The sequence below is a fragment of the Oryctolagus cuniculus genome, chromosome 12 (genome assembly GCF_051225735.1).
Source record: "Oryctolagus cuniculus isolate XC-2025 breed Fujian yellow rabbit chromosome 12, ASM5122573v1, whole genome shotgun sequence".
In the NCBI taxonomy this organism is placed as follows: Eukaryota; Metazoa; Chordata; class Mammalia; order Lagomorpha; family Leporidae; genus Oryctolagus; species Oryctolagus cuniculus.
The window spans coordinates 85,801,093-85,824,672 of NC_142878.1; the positions used below are offsets into that span (position 1 = coordinate 85,801,093).

The 23,580-nt window shown below is 44.2% G+C and overlaps 1 protein-coding gene across 42 annotated transcripts in view; it reads left to right on the forward strand.

Annotated features, from left to right (window-relative positions):
- The window catches only part of TLN2 (talin 2), a 479,276-nt gene that overhangs the window by 295,325 nt on the left and 160,371 nt on the right, over positions 1 to 23,580 (forward strand). For all 42 annotated transcript variants that reach the window (XM_070054308.2, XM_089310520.1, XM_070054305.2 and 39 more), the window contains 3 exons: positions 8,865 to 8,928; positions 9,951 to 10,055; positions 19,874 to 20,029. In XM_070054308.2, coding sequence (XP_069910409.2) covers positions 8,865 to 8,928; positions 9,951 to 10,055; positions 19,874 to 20,029 — 325 coding nt within the window. The remainder of the gene's footprint in view (positions 1 to 8,864; positions 8,929 to 9,950; positions 10,056 to 19,873; positions 20,030 to 23,580) is intronic.

Consider the following 23,580-nt stretch of genomic DNA (forward strand, 5'->3'; position numbering starts at 1 on the left):
GCCTTCTCTCCCCTCCATGCCTCTGCCTGCTGCTGGGTGGACGCTCTGCTTCCTCCTTCATGTGTTCCTGTGACTGCCCTCGCCACTCCTGAATGAGGGGGCGTCCCTTGTGGGTATCTCATATGTGGATATCTCATATGTGGATATTTCATATCTCACAGTTGCACTCTTGGGTAGCACTCCTCCTGCTTTTCTGGTCATTAAAACAGTTCAAAGCATTGAAGATCTGCCCACTGTCGTGCTGCTACAAGGTGGCCACTCGGGGCAGTTAGCATGCTTCAGGCCACAGCTGCCTCCCCATGTACTTGTAACTTGTTGCCAAACCAGAAAACAAGTTTGTGCCCCCTGTTGGGGAATTAGAGAGGTTGCCTACATTTTATTTGAGAAAATGAGATTCTATTTTATACACCATGGAACATGACTTGGCCTTACAGAAAGGAGATTCTGCCCATTTGCACCAAGCTGGAAAAACCTAGAGAATATTATGTCCTCAAGGAAAATAAGCCAGGCATAGCAGTTAAAATCCTGCATGATCTCACTTACGGAAAGTAAATTTTACAAAAATAAATAAATAAAATAAAAGAGTAGAAGGGGAAGCCGGGGGAGGATGGAGTGAGAAGGGTGCAGACTCCGAGTTACGTAGGCCAAGTCTGGGAGCTCCACACAGCGCAGGGGCTATGTTATTACTTCCCTACACTGGAAATTGGTTAGAAGTAGATTTTAGTTTCCTTTGCCACAAAAGTAACTTCATGAGAGGAGAGGCTTGTTCATTAGTTGATTATAGTAGTTTTTTCACTCTGTATATCAAAACGTCATATTTTAAATACATGACATAAGATAACAACTGTTCCTTAAAATGAAGCAAGGTTTTAGTGAACATCTGGATTCGATTCCAGATCCTGCTTCTTCAAACATGTCAATTATTAAATTCACCCTCCTTGATTCTGCTGATTTCAGACAATTCTAATAATGCAACTGTACCATCTGGTCCCTGTTTTCCTGATGTGAGGAGTATGTCTGGGGCTCCTCCAGTGGCGATGGCCTCAGATATTCATCACCTGGGGTGATTGAAGAATTCCTCGGAGGGCCAGGGTGTGCAGTGCATACACCACCGTCTTTGGAGCCCACCGATGAGGCTTCACTTGAGGGCTGGGACTCTGGACAACTCTATGTCATTGAGCTGCATTATCCATGTATAAAATGGAATTTTTTCTTTCTAGGGTCATTGTCAGGATTTAATTAATCTATTATATATGCAAAGCACCTGGAACAGTCAAAACATTTAACAAATGGTTTGGACTTTAGGTTGGATAATCCAAAAAGTTGCTTAAAGTGTAGAGTCATAGCACGTGCCACATACCTTTCAGAAACCATTTATTTTACCCTTGAACCTGGGCTTTCATGTGCCATTCTCTTGTTGCAGGGTGAAAATACTTTGTGTGAGTAAACTGGTTGGGTTTCTGCAGTGTCTGTTTTATATGACTCACAAATAATACATCATCTAGGGGCTGGCATTGTGGCTCCATGGGTTAAGTGCCACCTGCGATGCCAGTATCCCATGCAAGCAGGTGCCCCCATTTCTTCTGTTCTTTAAGACTTTTTATATTTCTTTTTTTTTTTTTTTTTTTTTTTTTTTTTTTTTTTGACAGGCAGAGTGGACAGTGAGAGAGAGACAGAGAGAGAAAGGTCTTCCTTTTGCCGCTGGTTCACCCTCCAATGGCCGCCGCTGCAGCCGGCGCACCGCGCTGATCCGATGGCAGGAGCCAGGATCCAGGTGCTTTTCCTGGTCTCCCATGGGGTGCAGGGCCCAAGCACCTGGGCCATCCTCCACTGCACTCCCTGGCCATAGCAGAGAGCTGGCCTGGAAGAGGGGCAACCGGGAAAGAATCCGGCGCCCCAACCGGGACTAGAACCCGGTGTGCCGGCGCCGCAAGGTGGAGGATTAGCCTATTGAGCCACGGCGCCGGCCCGACTTTTTATATTTCTTTGAAAGGCAGTTAGAAAGATTTTCCATCCACCTGTTCACTCCACAAATGGTCACATCAAAGGCAGGAGCTTCATCCAGGTCTCCCACATAGGGGTGCAGAGGCCTAAGCACTTAGCTATATTCTTCTTTCCCAGGCACATTAGCAAGGAGATGGATCATAAGTGATGCAGCTGGACTCTACTTCCCATCCAGCTCCCTGCTAATGCTACTGGAAAAAGCAGCAGAAGATGGCCCAAGTGCTAGAGCCCCTGCCATCCATATTGGAGACCCAGATGAAGTTGTGGCCCTTCGGAGAATCAGTAGATGAAAGATTCGCTACCCCCCAGTCTCTAACTCTGTCAAATAAACAAACAGATAGATAGAACAGAATAGTTAAAAACAATGGTGAGGCAGCCTCAGGACAGAATATTTGGAGATGTTTGTGAATTTTTTTTCTATTAAGTTTTTTGCAAGTTGTTTCACCCTCATCTAATAATTCTTTGTAAATATTTACCATTAGGAAGCATTTGGTAGCTCACTTTTTACACTGCTTTAGCATAGTTCCTACACCTCTCAGTATGTTAAGTAATCCTGTCCTACACGAGAGCACTTCAAAAGGTTCATGGAAAATGTAATTAAAAGATAGACTTATTGTGACACAAAAACTTGAGATCCATGCATACCCAGTTTAAGGAAAATGTGTATCTTAAAACTGCATAGACTTCAGAATTTTTTTACAACAAAATGAACTTATCTTTTCGTCGCCCATTTCCATGAACTTTTTGAAGTGTCCTCATACAGCCAGCTGGGCCAGTGTAGGAGTCAGGGTTCGAGAGAGAGGAGTCTGTTGGCTGCACACTTTCAACCTCCCATGGCTCTGAGAGAGTAAGAAGAGCCTTGACTGATCTCCTTACGTTGGAATAGAGGATGGGTTATTACCAATGCATTCAGATAGGACAGTCCTTTTAAAAAGAAAATAAAGGCTGGCATTTGGTTTTGGAGAAGTAAGGTCTGAATGCAGCATTTTAAGGTAACTGCTCTCTTTAAGATGGGACTGACTTATTTTGAAAGTCAGAGATAGAGGGGCAGACACAGAGAAGGATCTTCTATCGCTGGTTCATTCCTCAGATGGCTGCAACGAACAAGGCTGGGCCAGGCTGAAGCCAGGGGCCAGGAGCCTCATCCAAGTCGCCCACGAGCCTCATCCAAGTCGCCCACGTTCCTTTCCCAGGCCATTAACAGGGAGCTACATCAGAAGTGGAGACGCTGCGGGACTGGAACCAGGGCCCATATGGGATGCTGGCATTGCAGGTGGTGGCTTTACCTGCTATGCCATAGTGCCAGCCCCTAAGGTGGGACTTTATTTTTTATTTTTATTTTTTGACAGGCAGAATGGACAGTGAGAGAGAGAGAGAGAAAGGTCTTCCTTTTCCGTTGGTTCACCCCCCAACGGCCGCTGCAGCTGGTGCACCACGCTGATCTGAAGCCAGGAGCCAGGTGCTTCTCCTGGTCTCCCATGCAGGTGCAGGGCCCAAGGACCTGGGCCATCCTCCACCGCACTCCCGGGCCACAGCAGAGAGCTGGACAGGAAGCTGGACAGAATCCGGCTCTCTGACCAGGACTAGAACCCGGTGTGCTGGTGCCACAGGCAGAGAATTAGCCTGTTGAGCTGCGGCGCCGGCCAAGGTGGGACTTTATAAGGAGCCAGTGGGAGGAACTGTGCTTGGCCAGTGCTTGCTTAATTAAAAAATATTTCCAATCAAGTTTAACAATCTGACCCATTTTCTCGGGGAAGCTGAAAGATTTCACTTGCACACACATCCTAGATGCTCCAGAGCCTTGCAAACCCAGGATTGGTGAGGAAAGCAACCATGGGGCTGCAACAGCTGCTTGGCAGGAAAGTTGGGGGGATGACGGCTACCTGCTCCTTCCCCCCTCTGTAGCCCCATGCACCTTGAAGACTTACTGGGGAAATGCACACTGAGTGCACACCCAACGCATGCATGCACAGAGACACACATCCCGTATTTTAACACACTTGAAATTCCCAGAATCAACATCAGCTCATGTCATGCCTGGAGGGTCCCTGTGGAAGCTGTTTACTATGTCTCCTGAAGAAAAGGTGGGTGGCCAGTTCATACAGGAGTGTTTTGCAGAGTTTTAATGGGAGGGTGCGTGTTGCAACACACAGGGCTTTCTGGCCGTAGGTGTCCAGCATCTTCTGTGCCTGCCGGCCCACCACAGGCTGCCATCCTAGTAGTAATGATTGTTGTGAAAGGGCTTGCTGTGGCGCCCCTTTGGGGTGCTTTTCCCATCCTACATCCTCGACCAGGTCTCTGTTGATGGCATAGGAGCTGCTGTCCACAGGCCCACAGCACTGGCCACCCACAGTCCTCATTGTTTCAATTGTGTCCTGCAAGGACCCGCTCCTGGTCAGGCAGGCTGAGGCTCTCTTGAGCTCTCCACCATGATCTCCGCTAAGTCTTCACTTGTCTGTGACTCGGCTTCCCCTTCTGTCATGGTGTTTTCTCTCTTGTTCATTCTTACCCATACATCCAGGCTGCTGCTGATAGATCCCTCCTGTGTACTGAGTTGAGATCTCGCGATGAAGCCACAATATATTTAAATTTTGTCAATAGAAGTGGTTTGTAGGTTGACCAGACTTCATTATGCAATTCTTTTAGATTACTAAGTAATTTCCCCTGGTAGGGGCAAACCACATTTTATTTACCCATTCATCAGCGGATGACATTTAAGTTGCTTCTGTCTTGTAGCTATTGTGAATAAAGCTGCTGTGAATGTTTGGGTACAAGCTTTTGTTTGGTGTACAGTGCATGAGGTTCCATTTCTCCATGCCCTTGTCAGCGCTTGTTGTTGTCTACCTTTTTGATTGTAGCCGCCTTTCTGGGTATGCAGGAATATTGTGGTATGACTTTTCTTTGTAGATCCCAAATGAAATGGCTAATGCTGTTGAACTTATTTTCATGTGCTTATTGGCCATTTATTTACCATCTTCAGAGAAATGTAGGTTCAAATCTTCTGTCCTTTTTACTTAACTGGTTAATTTGTCTTTTTATTCAATTGCAAGCATTTTTATATATTCCGGATTCAATTCCTTATCAGATACATAATAGGGAAATTTTTCTTTCTATGGGCTCTATTTTCTCTTGATGCCATCCCTTGCATTTCAAAAGTTTATAATTTTGATGCAATCAATTTTATCTATTTTTTTCTTCTGCTGCATGTGCTTTTGGGGTCATGTCTCAAATATCTTAGCCCACAGTAGTAAACATATGCCTCTGTGTTTTCACTTTTTAATTTTATATTAATGTAAAGAGAACAGATTTCATGTATTTCATGGGTGCAAATCTGAGAATATAATGATGCTTCCCTCCCTCCTCCTGCCTTCTTTTTCTGTTTAGTTTTCATGATAACATACTTTCAGTTTGCTTCATGATCACAGGCTTAATGCTGCAGAACAGATAGTGTTGACAAGTAAAAAATGCTGATTTGCAGGAATATAGACAAGGGCTGTACACAATAATCAAACACAAGGTGTCAGTTTCACTCTTACTCCAGTATTTTCTTCTGAGCATTTTATAGTTTCAGAAATAGTTATTTTTCTGATGAAGTTGTGTTACAGTTATGTATTTCATCCATTGTGAGTGAGTTGTAGTGTATGGTATAAGGAGCCAGCTTCTGCAGCATCCTCTCACTCCGCTCTTCCTCTTCCTCTTCCTCTTCCTCTTCCGCTGCTGCTGCTTCGTGGCTCTTCAGTTGCCCCAGCATCACTGTGGTTTTTTGTTTGTTTGTTTGTTTGTTTTTGACAGGCAGAGTGGACAGTGAGAGAGAGAGACAGAAAGAGAGAGAAAGGTCTTCCTTTGCCGTTGGTTCACCCTCCAATGGCCACTGCGGCCAGCGCACCGCGCTGATCCGAAGGCAGGAGCCAGGTGCTTCTCCTGGTCTCCCATGGGGTGCAGGGCCCAAGCACTTGGGCCATCCTCCACTGCACTCCCTGGCCACAGCAGAGAGCTGGCCTGGAAGAGGGGCAACCGGGACAGAATCCGGCGCCCCGACCGGGACTAGAACCCAGTGTGCGATTAGCCTAGTGAGCAGCGGCGCCGGCCCCAGCATCACTGTTTTAAGAACAAATGAACACTCCGATTGTCTTAGGTCCTTGTTGAAGGTCAGTTGGCCACAAATTCTGGACTCTGAATTCTCTTCGTCTGTTCTGTACGTCTAAATCAGTCCTGTACTGTTTTTGTTGCCATAGCTTTAGGTATGTTTCTTAAACCTTGTATCATTTATTACTGTGTCCTCTCACCACCACCACCACCACCAGATCATTTCTTTGTCATGAACCCGGGTTATTTTTATACTCTTTCCTGTGTTTGGGTTTGCTGACTAGATCCTGATGGTGTCATTGACCATGTTCCTCTCTCCCTCTTTTTGTAAAAGCTAGTAATTAGATCTAGAGTGTATTAAATTCAGATGCAAGCATATAGTCCTGTTTTGTTGTTGCCCAGAATAATTCCTAGGTGGTGCTATTGGTTCAGTCAGGAGACCAGAATAGTCGTCTTGCCCTAGTTTCATTAATGCTAAAACTGGCCAGTGAGTTTAGATGGTACCAAACTCATCTGTTATAAAGTTCTCCTTCGGCTTATTTCTTGGTTTCAGTGGCTTTTGAAACTTGCTTTCCTCTTCTGATGATGTTAAGAGTTGTGAAGCAATGGTTCTGCGCTTCCATTGTTCTTGCAGCATTTATTTAGCTGTCACTTTCCCTCATCAGCAGATACAAATGCCTGCATTCATGGTTATTTCTTTCCCTTTATCGGTTTTTCGGTGTCATTTGTGCCCTGGAAACCTGTGATGCCCAAAGGTTTTTTTAAAATCTGTGTGGATTTTATGTATCTGTTTTTCACTTACTACGTTCATCCTTTTTCTGATGCTGAAATTACCTCATTACATGAAATTAACCGTATGATATCTGGGATTGGCTTCCAATTAATCCAGGACAGGGCCTGTGGGTGGAGAAGCAAGTGACTGGCCATGAGCTGGTAGTTGTTGGAGCTGGGCAGTGGGCTCATTAATTTGTTTTCCTTTTATGTAAAGTCATTAAAATTGTCTCATTTTTGGCCCATGGGAATGCTTTGACACTGCGTTACTGTGTTAGCTTCCCCAACCTAACATGCCGGAAGTTCACAGAACATCTGATATATTTCCTGACCAGACCTGGAAGCCATCATTTCTCCAAGGTTTTGGGTTCCTGTTGGTAGCGATGGTGTTTGAGACACCCCTTGGCCATGGCTCTGAGTAGGGACTGAGTCCTACCAGCTGGTACTCGTTCTTGGTCTTATCCACAGCATAGATAGAAAACGTTTTCAGGAAAAAAAAATGAATTGCATCCAGGCCAGTCTTTCCAGTTCAGATGAGAATTGTGGCACTTTTTTCAAGTCTTCTTGCTTCACATTTACTTGTATCTCTTAAACTGAAAATTTTAGTTTCTAACAACAAACATAATCACTTATATATGATTTAATATCTTAATCATATATGTGTGTGCTTACAGAGAGAAGGAAAGATGGTGTTATTTTTAAAATATCCATATTTTACTATGAAATCTTTGATTCATTTTATTATTAAGATGTGCCCCACCAGGGATGAATACTCAAAAGTCTGCTTTTCAAAGTTAGTCAGAGGCCGGCGCCGTGGCTCACTAGGCTAATCCTCCACCTGCAGCACCGGCACTATGGGTTCTAGTCCTGGTTGGGGCGCTGGAGTCTGTCCCAGTTGCTCCTCTTCCTGTCCAGCTCTCTGCTGTGGCCCAGGAAGGCAGTGGAGGATGGCTCAAGTGCCTGGGCCCTGCACCCTTGTGGGAGACCAGGAGGAAGCACCTGGCTCCTGGCTTCGGATCGGCACAGCGCGCAGGCCGTGGCAGCCATTTCGGGGGTGAACCAACAGAAAAAGGAAGACCTTTCTCTCACTGTCTAACTCTGCCTGTCCAAAAAGAAAAAAACAAAGTTAGTCAGAAACAATTCTTTGCCTTGTAGTTATGCTGTCAGCATGGTATACTGTTAAGTTCATTTGTTTCAATTTGCTTCAGATTTTTAGGTGTTCCTTTTTTTGTGACTTCATGTGGTTTCAAAGTAAAAACTGTAATACAAGGGCTGTGTCTTTCTCCCCTTCGCCTTGTCTTTGCCTCTTCCTATGGAGACCCATTTTTTATTAGTACCTGGGGTAACAGCCAGCGTTTTGTGGTGCAGCCGGTTAAGCTGCTGATGCAGACACTTCACAGGGGAGCGGTGCTTCCATTCCCAGCTGTTCTGCTTCTGATCCAGCTCCTTGCAGGTGTGCCTGGGAGGGTAGCAGAGGACAGCCCAGGTGCTTGGGCCTCCGCCACCCATGTGGGGACCCAGATGGGGTTCCAGGTTCCTGGCTTTGAGCTGGCTCTAGCAAGGGCGGTTGTGGGCATTTGGGAAGTGAATAAGCAAATGGAAAATATCTCTCTGCCTCTACCTCTTTCCTTTCAAATAAATATTTTAAAAAATAAAAATATGTAGATAATACAATGTTTTTAAAATAAAACTTATTTCCTTCCTTTTCTTACAAAGGGAAACATACTGTATATTCTGGTGCCCTTTGTTTGTTTGTTTTCATTTCACAACATATTCCAGAAATTTCTTAGTCTTTCAGATGTTGGCTTGACCTTTTTTAATCAGGCTGGTTTTTACCATGTCCTTGTCTAAACGCATTGTAGGATGCAGCAGTCTGTTATTAATTACACTATAAAATATAGGGCGAGTTAGTAACTTCACTGAGTTTTATTAAGACTCTTTTCTTTGCTTCTCCTCACAGCACATGATAAATGCCTTACCTTTTTCTTATTTCTCTCTCTCAGTCTAAAGGAATTCTTGCCCAAAGAATACATCAAGCAGAGAGGAGCTGAAAAGAGAATATTTCAGGTATTGGAAATGGACGGAAATTTATTATTCTCCTCACTCCATGTCCTCATTCATTAGCACGAGGGCCCTTCGCACGTGATGGTTTTGTACCCTGTGTGTGTGCTCTTATATAATAAATGATTAGTGACTCAAGAGTAAAGAAGCTGACAGTTTTACTTTGGGCAGATTTATTATCTTAATCTAGACTTTCTTGCTAAAGGTTACTTAGCCCTTCTGAGAAAGATGTGCATACATTTAATTTCAAAGGCATTTTCTTGGTAGCATTAAAACAAGGTGGTAGACCATTAAAATGCATTGAGGAGGAAATGGAAGTGGCTTCTTTGTCCTAAGATTTGGATTTTAAAGGTAGAATTTGGAAACTGGTGCTTCTTGAAAATCCAGGATTATTCTAAAAATCAGGGACATGTCCATCCTAAGCAGCTGGTAAAATAATAATAATAATTTTTAAAAAGCCCCATCACCTTGGGATGGCCACTCTCATGAATCCAAGATCTCAAAGTCATCTTTGAGCTGGAGATGTAAGTATAAACTACAATGTCCGTTTTATGGGTGTTGGGCTTACTTTTTTAACCCAGTGTGGTTTCCGGTCACTGGCATGCAAGGCATGCCTGTACCTTCTTCTCTGGGACATTTTTGGGTCCCTGTTTTGAAGTGATGCTTCTCTCAAGAAGACAGTTTTTCTAGTTATCATAATGTTGAGACATGGAGTCCTTGGAAAATCTGGTGACATCTGGGGACACTGGACCTGCCCTCCTGCACACATGCCTCTGTTACTGTGGTTAGTGGTGGAGTATGCAGACTGTTTGGGCCCTGTCTCCAGTTTAAAAGCCTGAGCTCAAATTTTCTGTGTGCTTTGGCTCCCAGCCCCCAGAAGCAAGGGTCACAGAAGGATCATATTCACAGACACCACCTCCTGATGGTTCATGGCCAGTGTGTGCACCACGGGTGGTAACTGCCTCTCGCCAAGTCCACCTGCTGGCACAGCTGCAATAACGGGTCCCTGGCTTCTGTCACTTTTGCAGGAGCATAAGAACTGTGGAGAGATGAGTGAAATAGAAGCCAAGGTCAAGTACGTCAAACTCGCCCGGTCCCTCCGGACGTACGGCGTATCTTTCTTCCTGGTGAAGGTGAGTGTAGGGGGGGAGGGGGCGGAGTTTACCTTGCCACTTCTTTTTGCTTCATGACAGTGTTTGTGTTAAGCATGGTTTGCCGTCTAGACCCCTGGCCTTGGCACATGTGGCCTTGAGCCTGCACAGTGACCTGAGTTTAGCTGCAGCACATACATGAAGGGCATGAGCTACCAGGCTGACAGGTGAGTCCAACTGCCCACAGGCCTCCAGGCAGCTGTGCCTTGGCTTAGGTCACTGTCAGTGCTCTGTAGTCACTTGACCTGAATTCACTTACCCTGAGAATGCTTCACAATGACTGTCAAGATCCCTGTGGACAGAGGTAGGTGTTGTAGTACCACAGGTTAAGCCACCACTTAGGATGCCTGCATCCCATAATCAGATAGCCTGGGATCAAGTCCTGCCTCTGCTTCCAATCCAGCTTCCTGCTGATGCACACCCTGGGAAGCAGCAGGTGAATTCAAGCACTTGTGTTTCTGTACTCATGCAGAAGACCTTGATGGAGTTCCTGCAGCCCTTCTTCAGCCTGGTATAGACCCAGTTGTACCAGCAGATGGAAGTGTTCTTTCTCCCTCCCTCTCTCTGCTTTCTCTCTCTCCTTCCTCTCCCCTATCTCCTCGCTCTCTTCCTCACTCTGTTCCTCTCATCTCTCTCCTCTATCTTCCTCCCTCTCCCTCTCCCTGTAGCTTTGTCTTTTAAATAAACAAACTTAAAAAAAAAAAAAGAGTCCCCTGGACTAAGTGGAGATTGTTGACCACTGCAGGCGAATCCCATGTAGTACACACAGAACTGTAACTTGGGTGCTTCAGTACAGGTCATGGGACTGTCTGTGGCCTTCAGCTCTGTTCCATGGGAATTGTTTCTCTTCCTACTGGGAGAAAAGAAGTGTATCTTGGAAATTCAACCTCTGAGCAAGCCGAGATGGGCCCTCCCTGGGTGTCATCTTCAGTTGATTTGTAAATCCTGCCCTCAGCTTCCTCCCGCCTTTGCTCTTCCAGACTTCAGGTTCTCTGTTGAGTCATCCATCTAGTGGGTTTCACTGATTTCTACATATTTTGCTGTGAATCCAGGCCCTGGAGGAAGCCCTGCTCTGTGATGTTTGTTGTATTGCTCTCGGCAAGTGGGAGGGGCACCAGCTGTGTTATAGCTGCTCCTGGGGACTGAAGTTGGAGGGCCCAAGACAGGGAGGGTGGAGGCGGTTTCTTTGGCCACAGCTAAGAAAACTACAAAAAAGAGGAAGTGTGGTTGTCCCCTGGGATGGCATTCTTGGCCTGCTCTCAAACTGGAGCAAGCTATTGCATTGAGAGACAGAAAGAATCACAATGTTAGGCCTCAGAGAGACCTCTGATTCATGCTAATTAGTTCTGTCATACAAAGAGTTCGGTTTTACACCAGTGAATGCTGGGCCCCCAGTGAAGAAAGCATGTGCCACTCACTTTGTTTTTAGGAAAAAGAATTAGGAGATGCATGTTTCATGGTGAGTAGGAGTGTGGCACGATAAATAAATCACTGAATGGCACTGGTACTATCTAAGTAGTAATGGCTCCACTCCCCCGTATTAATAGTAATGATCAGGCCGGTGCCGCGGCTCACTAGGCTAATCCTCCGCCTTGCGGCACCGGCACACCAGGTTCTAGTCCCAGTCGGGGCGCCGGATTCTGTCCCGGTTGCCCCTCTTCCGGGCCAGCTCTCTGCTGTGGCCAGGGAGTGCAGTAGAGGATGGCCCAAGTCCTTGGGCCCTGCACCCCATGGGAGACCAGGAGAAGCACCTGGCTCCTGCCATCGGATCAGCGCAGTGCACCGGCCGCAATACGCCGGCCGCGGCGGCCATTGGAGGGTGAACCAACGGTAAAGGAAGACCTTTATCTCTGTCTCTCTCTCTCTCTCTCACTGTCCACTCTGCCTGTCAAAAAAAAAAAAAAAGTAATGATCATATTTAGTCAGCTGTCATATGACAGGCATATCTCACTCAAATCTATCAACAACCCAGTGGAAGAGATACTAATATCTTATTTGTATAAATGAGCAGAGACCAGAGAGATCCAGTGACTCAGCCATGGCTCTAGGCTGATAACTACAGGAGCAGGACTCAAGTTCAGGTCCCTCTGGTTCACAGGCCATCTTTGTGGCCACTGAGGATGGGGTGGCCTTACTAAAGAGGTGGTCGCCAGGCTCCGTGATCCTGCCTGCCTGCTGGCACTGTGGACACAGGGGTAGAACTGTTCATGCTAGAAGGATCACTTTTCATTTCCTACTGAGAAGGGCTGCCAGTAGCAGATGAGTTGAACCTCTCAGAGAAACAGGTGAGACAGGTTTTCAGTGTCCCCTGATCGTGGCATCAGTTGTCTTCTGCTTTTTTGATTTTCTGTAATCCTTAAAGTATGCAACTCATCTTTTGAAGTCACTTCATCTTCTCTTAATGGCATCAGCTTTTATACAAAGTTCATTTTAGCGATATGCTAGAAAAAATGGTGTGAGTCTTGGATATAGGTTAGTGAATTTAGAGTAATAACAGAAAACCTTGTGATTACAAAAAAAAAAACATAATAAATTTGCTCTCCATAGACATTTTAGGGCTTAAGCAAGATAAGTCTGTGGTTGGTGTAGTGATTGGAGGTAGAGAATAGACCTGGTTGTAGCAAGGTGTGTGCCTTTCTGGGCTCGCTGTTGTGCTCCGTGATCTACTTGACTGCCCCTCTGCTAATAACATGCTGTCCTGATCACTTGAGCTAGCTACTAAGCCTCTGGCAGAGTGATTGCTTCTACTTTTCATTTTCAAAATGGTTTTAGTTATTTTAAGGTTCTTTCCATATATAAGCTTTTCTATATAGAAGACCTGTTATGGGCATTGCATTAAACTTTTTATTTATCTATTTATTTTTATTTTTTGACAGGCAGAGTGGACAGAGAGAGACAGAGAGAAAGGTCTTCCTTTTGCTGTTGGTTCGCCCTCCAATGGCCACCGCGGCCGACGCACCGCACTGATCCAAAGCCAGGAGCCAGGTGCTTCTCCTGGTCTCCCATGTGGGTACAGGGCCCAAGTACTTGGGCCATCCTCCACTGCTCTCCCGGGCCATAGCAGAGAGCTGGCCCGGAAGAGGGGCAACTGGGACAGAACCTGGTGCCCCGACCAGGACTAGAACCCGGTGTGCCGGCGCCACAGGCAGAGGATTAGCCTAGTGAGCTGTGGCACCAGCCTGCATTAAGCTTACAGATCTGTTTGGGAAGAATTTTTATAGTGAGTCTTTGAATCCATGAACATGATATTGGATCTGTCTTGATTTCTTTGTTTGAGCACACAAATCCTATATGTATTATACCAATAAGCACAAAACTAATTATTAGATTTATTGTTAAATTCAGTAAATTGGCAAATTGAATCAATTAGACATGTCACCCATGTGAATGAACCCTTTATGTGCATCTATATATAGAAGTCACTAAAACCATTTAGAATACATGATACGAGCTCACATACAAAATATCATACAAAACACAATGTGCTTGGGGCTGGCTCTGTGGCATAATGGGCTGAGCCTCTGCATCCCATATGGGTGCCAGTTCATGGCTTAGATGTTCCTGTTCTGATCCAGCTCTCTGTTATGGCCTGGGAAAACAGTGGAAAATGGCCCAAGTGCTTGGGTCCCTGTACCCAAGTGGGAGACCCGGAAGAAGCTCCTGGCTTCAGATTGGTCCAGCTCTGGCCATTGCAGCCATTTGGGGAGTGAACCAGCAGATGGAAGACCCTTCTCTCTGTGTTTCCCTCTCTATCTCTATAACTCTACCTCTGAAATAAATCAGTAAAATCTTTGGTGAAAAAAAAAAAAAAACAACATGTCTTAGGGATAGAAGGGTTTTTAAAGCCATAAAAAATATCTCAGACTTTGAACTTCACTATAACCTTGAATTGTGAAGTAGGTCCATTGGCATAACTTAGGAAATAAATTGAAAGTGAACGATTCCAGCTTCACATTCACTACTTTCATGGGCTCTATCAGAAATTCTAAATATGTCAGTACAATCACAATTCACTAAGTATTTAACCATTGATATTGAATGCACTTAATTGTTGCCTGCAGTCATGAGAGTAATCATACATATTCTGGGAGGACTTAGTTCAACGTGTTCTTGGCTACCTTCATCATGTTTTCTTCTGCATCAGGACATTTTTTTGACCTCACATTCAGTGTGGTACTTTACGATATAAAGTACATGTTGGCACGTGGAGATTGGTCTGGAATCCCAGCTGAGGCCTGAGAAATAGCAGAGACTTCTGTGATGAGAAGAAATGTGGCTAACCTCTCTAAATCTGTTTCTTCATCTGAAAAATAATAATTCCTTGCTCAGCCCTCATGACTGCTAAGTGACAAGTGTGGTGCCTGGTTGTAAGGACATCTGATTTCAGTTTAGGTTATCCCAGCCACTTGGCCCTCCACACTCTTCTGCATCACTGGCTCTGAATCCTTCCACTTTCTTACTGGACTTTAGGCATCCAGGATGTGTAGGGCAGAGGTTGACAGACTGTCAAGGGCCGAAGACTAAACAGCTAAGGCTTTGCCAGCCGTGCTCCTCAGCTTTGTTGCCCTCATAGTGTGAACACATGTCCAGGCCATATGTCAAAGAATGGGCATGGTTATGTTCTTTAAAAAAAAAAAAAAAAAAAAAAAAGATTTATTTATTTTGTATCAAAGACAAAGTTAGTGGGTGGGCAGGCCGGGGGAGGGAGAGAAGGAGAAGGAGGGATGGAAGGAAGAAGAGAGGCCTTCCATCCACTGGTTCACTCCCCAAATGGCTGCAACAGCTGGAGCTGGGCCAGTCCAAAGCCAGGAACTTCTTGGTATTGCACACAAGCACTTGGGCCATTTTCCACTGCTTTCCCAGGCACATCAGCAGGGCATTGGATTGGAAGTGGAGTAGCTGGGACTTGAACCAGCACCCATATGGGATACCAGTGCTGCAGACAGCAGCTTAACCCACTACACCACAGCGTTGACCCCCATGGTTATGTTCTTATAGAGCTTCTTTTATAGAAAAGTTTGAATTTCATGTAATTTTCATATTATAAACTATTCCTCTTCTGATGTTTTACCATTTAAAAATGAAAAATTTATTTTTAGCTGTCAGGCATAAAAAATGGGCAACAAGCTGGACTTAGCTGGGCTGTAGTTGGCTCACCTTGATACAGAGAATGTCTGGAAACCCTGTAAGGAATCCACAGGGAACAGCGCTAGGCAGCAGTATTCTCATGGACTAAGAAATCCTGCGCTTTGAAAAGAAAGACCTGGGTTTGGATCCCGCCTTTACCATTTAGTGATTTGACTTTGGATGAGCTGCTGTTCATCTCTAAGCCTCAGTTGACTCACCTATAACATTGTGACTGTTTACAAAGTTTAAATAATATAGAAGACCACACAGCCCAATGCCTATGTTCTTACTCTTACATTGACTTCTGCATTTCCCCATGACCTGGTAATTCAAAGCCCCAGAAGCAGTTGTGTCAGGTGTTTCCCATGACCTGCACAGGATCTTGTTTCATTCTAGAAAAATCCTTAGGTAGCCCTACTCACTTCTAAATTTTACCTTTGAAAGCTCAGTTGTAGCCAGAGCCACGTAGTGAGGCAGCTGGGGGACCTGACCCTATTTTCCCTTGATCTGGAATGTCCCCGTGGAGTTGGGGTGGGGACACATGAGTATGTCAGAGCCTTAAGTCAAGATGGGGCTGCCTGTCTTTTTCCAAAAGCAAAATGGCCAGTACAGCCATCCTTTGCTGCCGTGCTCCTGAAGAAGGTAGTATGCTAAAGAAAGAGCAGAGCAGCCAAGCCAGTGTGCTTTGGTGCCAGAGCCAGCCTAGAATTCCAGCAGCCTTGGCTGGATAGGCAAGGAGAAGCCTTTGAGCTTAGGCCACTTTGAAGCAAGGAGCCAAGAGCCCCAGCGTGTCAAAAGCAGAGCCGGATAGCCTCCCTCCTCCCCATTCTCAGTCTTCTAGATGAGGAACAGGTGATGTAACAACCAGCCAATCTGCACACCTGTGAGAAGAGCCCAGCGCTGGCCACAGGGCTGAGCCTGCAGGCATGGTTCAGCTCTGTTTGAAAGAGGAGAGGCTGGGCTCATTAGGGGTTCCTGTCTCTCCTTTGCCTTCTCCTGCCTCCATGGGCATCTTTGAAACAAAGCCTGTCTAACTGGGACACCTCAAGAGGCCGGCATCCAGGAGGCTGGTGGAAATCACAGCTGCAGTCTCCCTCTGTGTGTCAGAATGTGAGCTAGATGGGTCTTCACTGGCGCCTGCCGTGGTCTGCCTTTGTCTCCTGGAGGTAAAAGGATGCTGGTGTGTGTAGTTGAAGGTTGGAAGGAGAGGTGTAGGGTAGACCAAGAGCCGAGGCACAGGATGGGACAGGCAGCCCAATTATCTTCTGTTCCTGTTCTGGCATCTCAGGCGCTGAGGATCTAAGGCAAGTCCCTGCACCAGAAAAGATCCTACCGTGTCCTTCTAGATCTGAGCCCTGTGCTATTTTAACTTTCTCCAGCTGCTCTGCATTTTGTGTGTAGGCGCTGAAATAATTGCATCCTTTGATGGTGGGCTCTGGTGCCAGTTTCAGTATTTTTTAAGTTCCCTCCATTCCCTTTCACTCAGTCCTGATCTGCTGTTGGAATGTCCACGGCCCATTGTCTGTCCACCATGGCATTCCTCCCACAGGCTGGAATGATCGGGACAAGAGTCAGGGGCCGTCCTTTGCAATTCTGTGTCCACGCATCCCAGATCCCCTCCAGTGGGGAGAAGTGCAGACGAGATAGGACATAAAGGGAACAGCTGCAGACCATATTTTACCTCTGATCCTCTTCCTGGGTCCCAACAGCTCAGCTTGTGCCAAGCCCGTGTAGCTTAATTGGATGCCCAGAGCCTCTCGCCCTAGGTCTCTGCAGGGCTCCTGAAGCCAAATTGGATTAACTGTCATTGTCTGCCATGTCTTGATTCTACCCCTTGTGGAACTGGCTGTTTTTAAAAAGAATCTGACTGAAGGCTATAAAAGTGCTGTGGCTGCCCGTCTCAGCTATGCACAGATTCCCGGTACCTCCTGGGAGGAACTTCGGATGTGCTGTGCCCATCTCCGGCTGAGTTTATGAAGTGCCATAGGGACTGTGGGAGTGGGAGCAGGTCCACCTTGTCTCTGTTCACATCCACCCAAAGACACAAAGCTGTGGTGTGGACCTTCTGCTTTCAAAGTCACAGATACTTGGAGCAACTCAAATTTATGTTCAAGTTGTGGCTTTACCACACTCACCGCTATTGGCCTTGGGCACTTTAATAGTCTCTTCATTTGCAAAATGAAAAATGATGATGGTACCAACATTTTGGCGGTGTTATAAGATTAATGGATAATGCTTGTTAAGTACATGGCTTGCTCCAGTCCTGTGCCAAGTGTCTGTGCCTGTCGAGGGTGTGCACACACATCCATGTGTACACATGTGCTTTGTGTGGGGGAATGTGTGTGTGTGTGTGTACACCTCTGAGAATTGCAGTTGAGGCATTGCTAGATTTCAGCAAATAGTATGTGGAAAGTATTTTTCCTAACTACACCAAAAACATGTGTTTTAAGTGAATTTCCGTGTTTTGGAAGTAAGGGAAAGGGCAGGAAGATGATAGAAATCGTATGACACGATCAGTGCCACCATTTTTTTCATGTAATGGCCAAGTATCTATTTCACATAGGATGAGGCTGTGCAAATACAATTTTATTTTTATGTTATATGTTGTGAATAACTTATTTGTGTAAAACCACTGGTTTTCCTAGAATAGGACTAATGTTATAGACTAGTATGTTATCTGGATATACCATAATTTATGCATGAAGTCCTGTGTTACTGAAAATCTGAGTAATTTCTAGTTTCTCACTATGATAACTTATGGTTGACCACCTTCTGTCATAATCTTTACACTTATTTGTAACTTGAAGAAAAGATTCTTAAGAATGACATGTCAAAAATAGGATTGTTTTTAAGGCTTTGGGTAGGTTTGATATCTTTTCTTCCATCCCTAGTGGTCTTCCTTCACACTTGCCCCAACTCCGAGTATTAATGTTTTAGAAACCTCTAGTATTTAATATAATCAGAATGTACTTGCTAATCATTTAGTTTGTTTTAAAAACATTTTCATATGCTTCAATAGTCCTTTTTGTTGATTTAGGAAAGTACTCCACAAGCAGTATAGGAAGTCTGTTACTATTATATTCATTGCAAATATTTTCTAGTTGTTGGCTTTTTTTTTTAAGGTGAGAGTTTGTTATTTTCCTTCTGCTTCTCTTTCTCCCTCTCTGTGCAAGCTCCTGGTCTCTTGCCCTGTCTCAGATGTATCAAAACATCTGTGTTTATAGATTTTGAATTAAAGCAATCAATCTTTTCCTTTATGGCTTCTTGTTTGAGTGTTTTTGCTATGAAGTCATTTCTCACCCAGGAATCAGAAAAGTGTCTACCTATATGTTCTTCCAGAGATACTAATCTGTTTTGAATTTGCTACAGCATCATTGTGACATAGGGATCTATTATTTTAATAGATACAAATACGCTGTCTTTAAACATTATTAAAACCAATCATAAAATGTTTTTAAGAGCCAATGGATACTGAAAATACCAGGCCAAATAATGCAAATGGAAAGATGTTTCCAGAGACCTTTAAAAAGAAGAGGGGGTTGGTGATGTGGCATCGCAAGTTAAGCCACTTCCTGTGATACCTGCATCCCATATGGGCACTGGTTCCAAGCCAATAATCTGTTAATGTGCCTGGGAAAACAGTGGAGGATGGCCCAAGTACTTGGGTCCCTATACCCATGTGAGAGACCTGGATGAATGGCTCCTGGCTTCAGCTTGGCCCAGACCTGGCCTTTGCAGCCACTTGGGGAATGAACCAGCAGATGGAAGATTCTCTCTCTCTGTCTCTCCCTCTCTGTAACTTTGCCCTTCAAATAAATAAATGAATCTTTTAAAATAAATAAGATAAAAAGAAGAGACTGTTTCCTCATAATGCAAAGATTCTACTTTGGCAGAGTTGTTCATTTTAAATTACATAAATCCTGGCTTAGTCCCGTTTTCTAACACACTGAGTTTGCTACTGGGAGTGATCACACCTGGAATTTACCTTTGCTGCTTTTACTGTAGGTATCTCTTCACTCCTGCACCTGCTTTCTCACACTGTCTTGGGTTCTGGAACAACCTGCTCTGTGGATCAGCATCTCCTTCTGGGAAGCATGCCTCTGTGTAGGTCTTTTCAGGCATCTAATATCTGTTGTAGCTCCCATCCCTTCTTTTTTTTTTTTTTTTTTTTTTTTTTTTTTGACAGGCAGAGTTAGACAGTGAGAGAGAGTCAGAGAGAAAAGTCTGCCTTCCGTTGGTTCACCCCCCCAAGTGGTGCACTGTGCTGATCTGAAGCCAGGAGCCAGGTGCTTCCTCCTGGTCTCCCATGCGGGTGCAGGGCCCAAGGACTTGGTCCATCCTCCACTGCACTCCCGGGCCACAGCAGAGAGCTGGACTGGAAGAGGAGCAACCGGGACAGAATCCGGCACCCCAACCGGGGCTAGAACCCAGGGTGCCGGTGCCACAGGCGGAGGATTAGCCTAGTGAGCCACGGCATTGGCTACTCCCATCCCTTTAATTGAGTGAGTTACTCACCTATCCTGAAAACCTTGGTTTTTTGTTAGCCTTGCTTGTTTTGAAGTATGGTGTATGTAGGCTGACTGCAGGTGAAACAGGGGCAAGTTGCTGATTGCTTGGCAAAATGGAATGTGCTCAGAGGAGGAGGGCTGACTCTTGGTTATCTCCTGTTGCAGGAAAAGATGAAAGGCAAGAACAAGCTGGTGCCTCGCCTGCTGGGCATCACCAAGGACTCAGTGATGCGTGTGGACGAGAAGACCAAGGAAGTGCTGCAGGAGTGGCCCCTCACCACGGTCAAGCGCTGGGCAGCCTCGCCCAAGAGCTTCACACTGGTAGGGACTGCCAGAGGCAGTGAGAGGACTGTGGGGCCCCTGGCTGAGAGTGTGGGGGCAGGAGCAAGACTGGATCCCAGCGCACTGAGCTTCTCTGGTCCCAGTGAGCCAGTGTGGAGGGGAGAAAATGGTGCCAGTCCATGAGCAGAAAAATGAGAGAGGTGACTGCGGGCCTGGGTTTCCTTGGATACCGCCGCCTCCCTGGCGCCCTATGGAAGTCTGTCTCTCGTTCATTAGCTAGGAAAAGCCACTCACCAGGAGCCCTCTCAGTTCTGTGTTCTAAGAAGGCCACACCCGGGCCCCTGTTCACCTTCATTGATTGTGGACGCTCCTGCCAGTTGTATCTTCCTAAGGAGCATTGTCCAGTCTGCCTAGAAAGAGCATAGTACAGAGAGGGAAGGACATGGACTTGGGGGTGGTGTAAGAAACCCCAGTTTGTCATTTCCCAGCTCTGTGACCTTGTTCAAGTTACCACTCCTCTCTGAGCCTTCTCTTCCTCTGCCATCAAATGGGGATGATGCACCTGTTTCGCAGAGTTCCTAGGAATAAGTAGGAAGGTGGTGCGAAAAGACTTAGTGTGAAACTCCCCACTTGACTGTTTGCAGTCACTAGCTACAACTGTGGAGGCTTCTGTGGCCATATTTATAAGTGAAAATTGATAGAGCAGGTGTTTGTTTGGGGAAATTGAATAATACAACTAATGAAAAAATTTTGAAATTTGTCCATTTCTTTATAACTCCTGAGTGTCTGAATACTTGAAATATGGGCTTATATTAAAGCAGTAGCTTATAAAGGATAGATTTTATTTAAAAAAAAAAAAAGGTATAAGGAAGGGGCTTGGGAGGAGTAATTAGATACCTAATTTGATGGATGGGCTCATGCCAGTTGGAAGAATTCTTTAAAAATGTACCTCTTTCTTAACATAGTCAGTAACAGCCATACCTGCATGTCCAGTGGTATTCATCCTCATCTTCCATTGTAGAAACTCAGGGATTATTTCTCAAACAGAAAAGCCAGAAAAGCCACAGAACATGTTGACATACTTGAAGAAATTGCTGGGGCCGGCGCTATGGCATAGCAGGTAAAGCCGCTGCCTCCAGTGCTGGCATCCTATATGGTTGCCGATTTGAGTCCCTGATGCTCCACTTCTGATCTAGCTCTGTGCTATGGCCTGGGAAAGCAGTAGAGGATGGCCGAAGTCCTTGGGCTCCTACACCCATATGGGAGACCCAGAAGAAGCTCCTGGCTCCTGACTTCGGGTTGGCCCAGCTCCAGTCATTGAAGCCATTTGGGAGTGAACCAGCAGATAGAAGACTTCTCTCTCTCTCTACCTCTACCTCTACCTCTACCTCTGCCTCTGCCTCTCTGTAACTCTCTGCCTTTCAAATAAATAAATAAATCTTTTTTTTTTTTTAAATGGCTATGACAATCGATAGTGATAACATTTTGGGATTTGGTAGAAAATGAAAGTGCAAATGAGTACAAGGGACCACTATGCTTTTTAACATGTCTTTGAATGCAATTGGCTTTAGAAATAGGTTTAAGTAATACTATATTTAAAAAAATTAATTTGGAAACAAGAATACTTATGATAATCTCTAACTACCTCAAGCAAAAGAATACAAATCTATTTTAGTTGCTTGAAGGTTATAATATGTAATATTTCTTTGCTTCCTACTCTTGTTCTTTATTTAATTTCCAAGTGTTGGAGATTTTCCTGTTGCCTGTTATTGATTTTACTTTGATTCCATTATAGTCAATTGTTTGGAGATTTCCCTGTTGTCTTTCTGCTACTCATTTTTAGTTTGATTCCATTATGGTCAGAGACCAGACTCTGTATGGTTCCAATTCTTTTAAAATATTACAGTTTGTTTTATGTCTCAGGATGTGATCATTCTTGGTCAGTGATCTAGGAGTACTTGAGAAGAATGTTTTTTGTTTTTTGTTTTTGTTTTCGCTGTTTCGGGGTACAGTGGGTTCTGTACATGCTGATTGGATCTCTTTTATAGTGTTGTTCCAGCCTCTGATTCTGTTACTTCTGTCTAGTAATTCTGTCACTTACTGAGAGTGAATTTCTGAACAATACAGATTCTTCTGCTGCTTCTTGGGGCTCTGTAGTTTTTACTTCATGCATTTTGAAGCTTTATTGTTTGATGCCTGTACAATAAAGATTAGAATATCTTCTTAATGCATATATAATATTCTTAATGATTCTTTATGGTCATATAGTGTTCTTTTGTCCTAGTCATTTTTTTTGCTCAAGTCTGCCTTATTTGTAAAAGGTATAGCCATTCATGCTTTTTAAAAATGTTTCTATTGTGTACCTTTGCCATCTTTGCCCATTCTTTTACTTAACAGCTACATATACTGGTGAATTTGAAGTGACTTTCTTGTGGATAATAAATTGGGTCACGTTATTTTTTTTTAAATTCATTCTGTCAGTCTCTGTCTTTCAGTTCTTATATATTATTTATATTTAAGCTAATTATTGATATGTTAGGGCTTGTGTCTATTTTATACTGTGTTTTTTTTTTTTTTTTTTTTTTTTTTTCCTGCTTGTTCCCTGTACTTCCTCTGTTTTTCTTGTCTTCCTGGGGGCTACTTGACCGTTTTATTTAATCATCATGTTTTTGGACGTTACTGCGTGGTGTTCATAGTGTTTATTCTAGATGCTTCCGTATATATTTGAGATTGATTACAGCCAAGTTGTTCATGTTTTATTCCTTTAAGAAGGAAGGAGACTTACTTCCATTTAGGCCTCTTTACACTCCCCACCTTTTGACAAAATGAAGTTGTTTATTTAATTAATTAATTTTTTTTAAAATTTATTTATTTTACTTGAAAGTCACAGTTACACAGAGAGAGGAGAGGCAGAAGGGGGCGGGGTCTTCCATCCGATGGTTCACTCCCCAATTGGCTACAACGGCCGGAGCTGCGCTGATGATGATTTCAGATGAGAAACTTGCCGTCATTCAAGTTGGGTTTGTTTATAGGGAATATGTCATTTTCCTCGCCTGCTTTTAAAATTGTTTACTTTTATTTGTAAGTTTCAAAATTCTTATTGTAGGCTTCTTAAGGTTTATTATATTTGCAGATCACTCATCTTCTTTAATTTGTAGGTTTATACCTTTTGTTGAGGAAGTTTTCAGCATTATTTCTTCAAACACACTTTTTTGGCCTCACTTTGTTCTCTCCTTCTGTAGTACTATTAGATCTTCTGTTTTTGTTCCTTGGATCCCTGAAGCTCTATTTGTTTGGTTTTTAGTTTTTTCGTGTTTTTTTTTTTTTTTTTTTTTTTTTTGTGTGTGTGTGTGTTCAGATTAACTAAATTCATCTGTTTCAAGTTTACTGAGTCTGTCTTCTGTCATCACTGCACTACTATTTTGTCTATCCTGTTTGCTTTCTACTTTGGTTATTTCGCTTTTCAGTTCTATAATTTCCATTTGGTTTTTAGTGATGACTCCTATTTTTTTTGAAAGCTTCTATTATTTTCCTGTGTTCCAAGAGCATCTATAATTGACTGCTGGAACATTTTAATAATGGCTACCTTA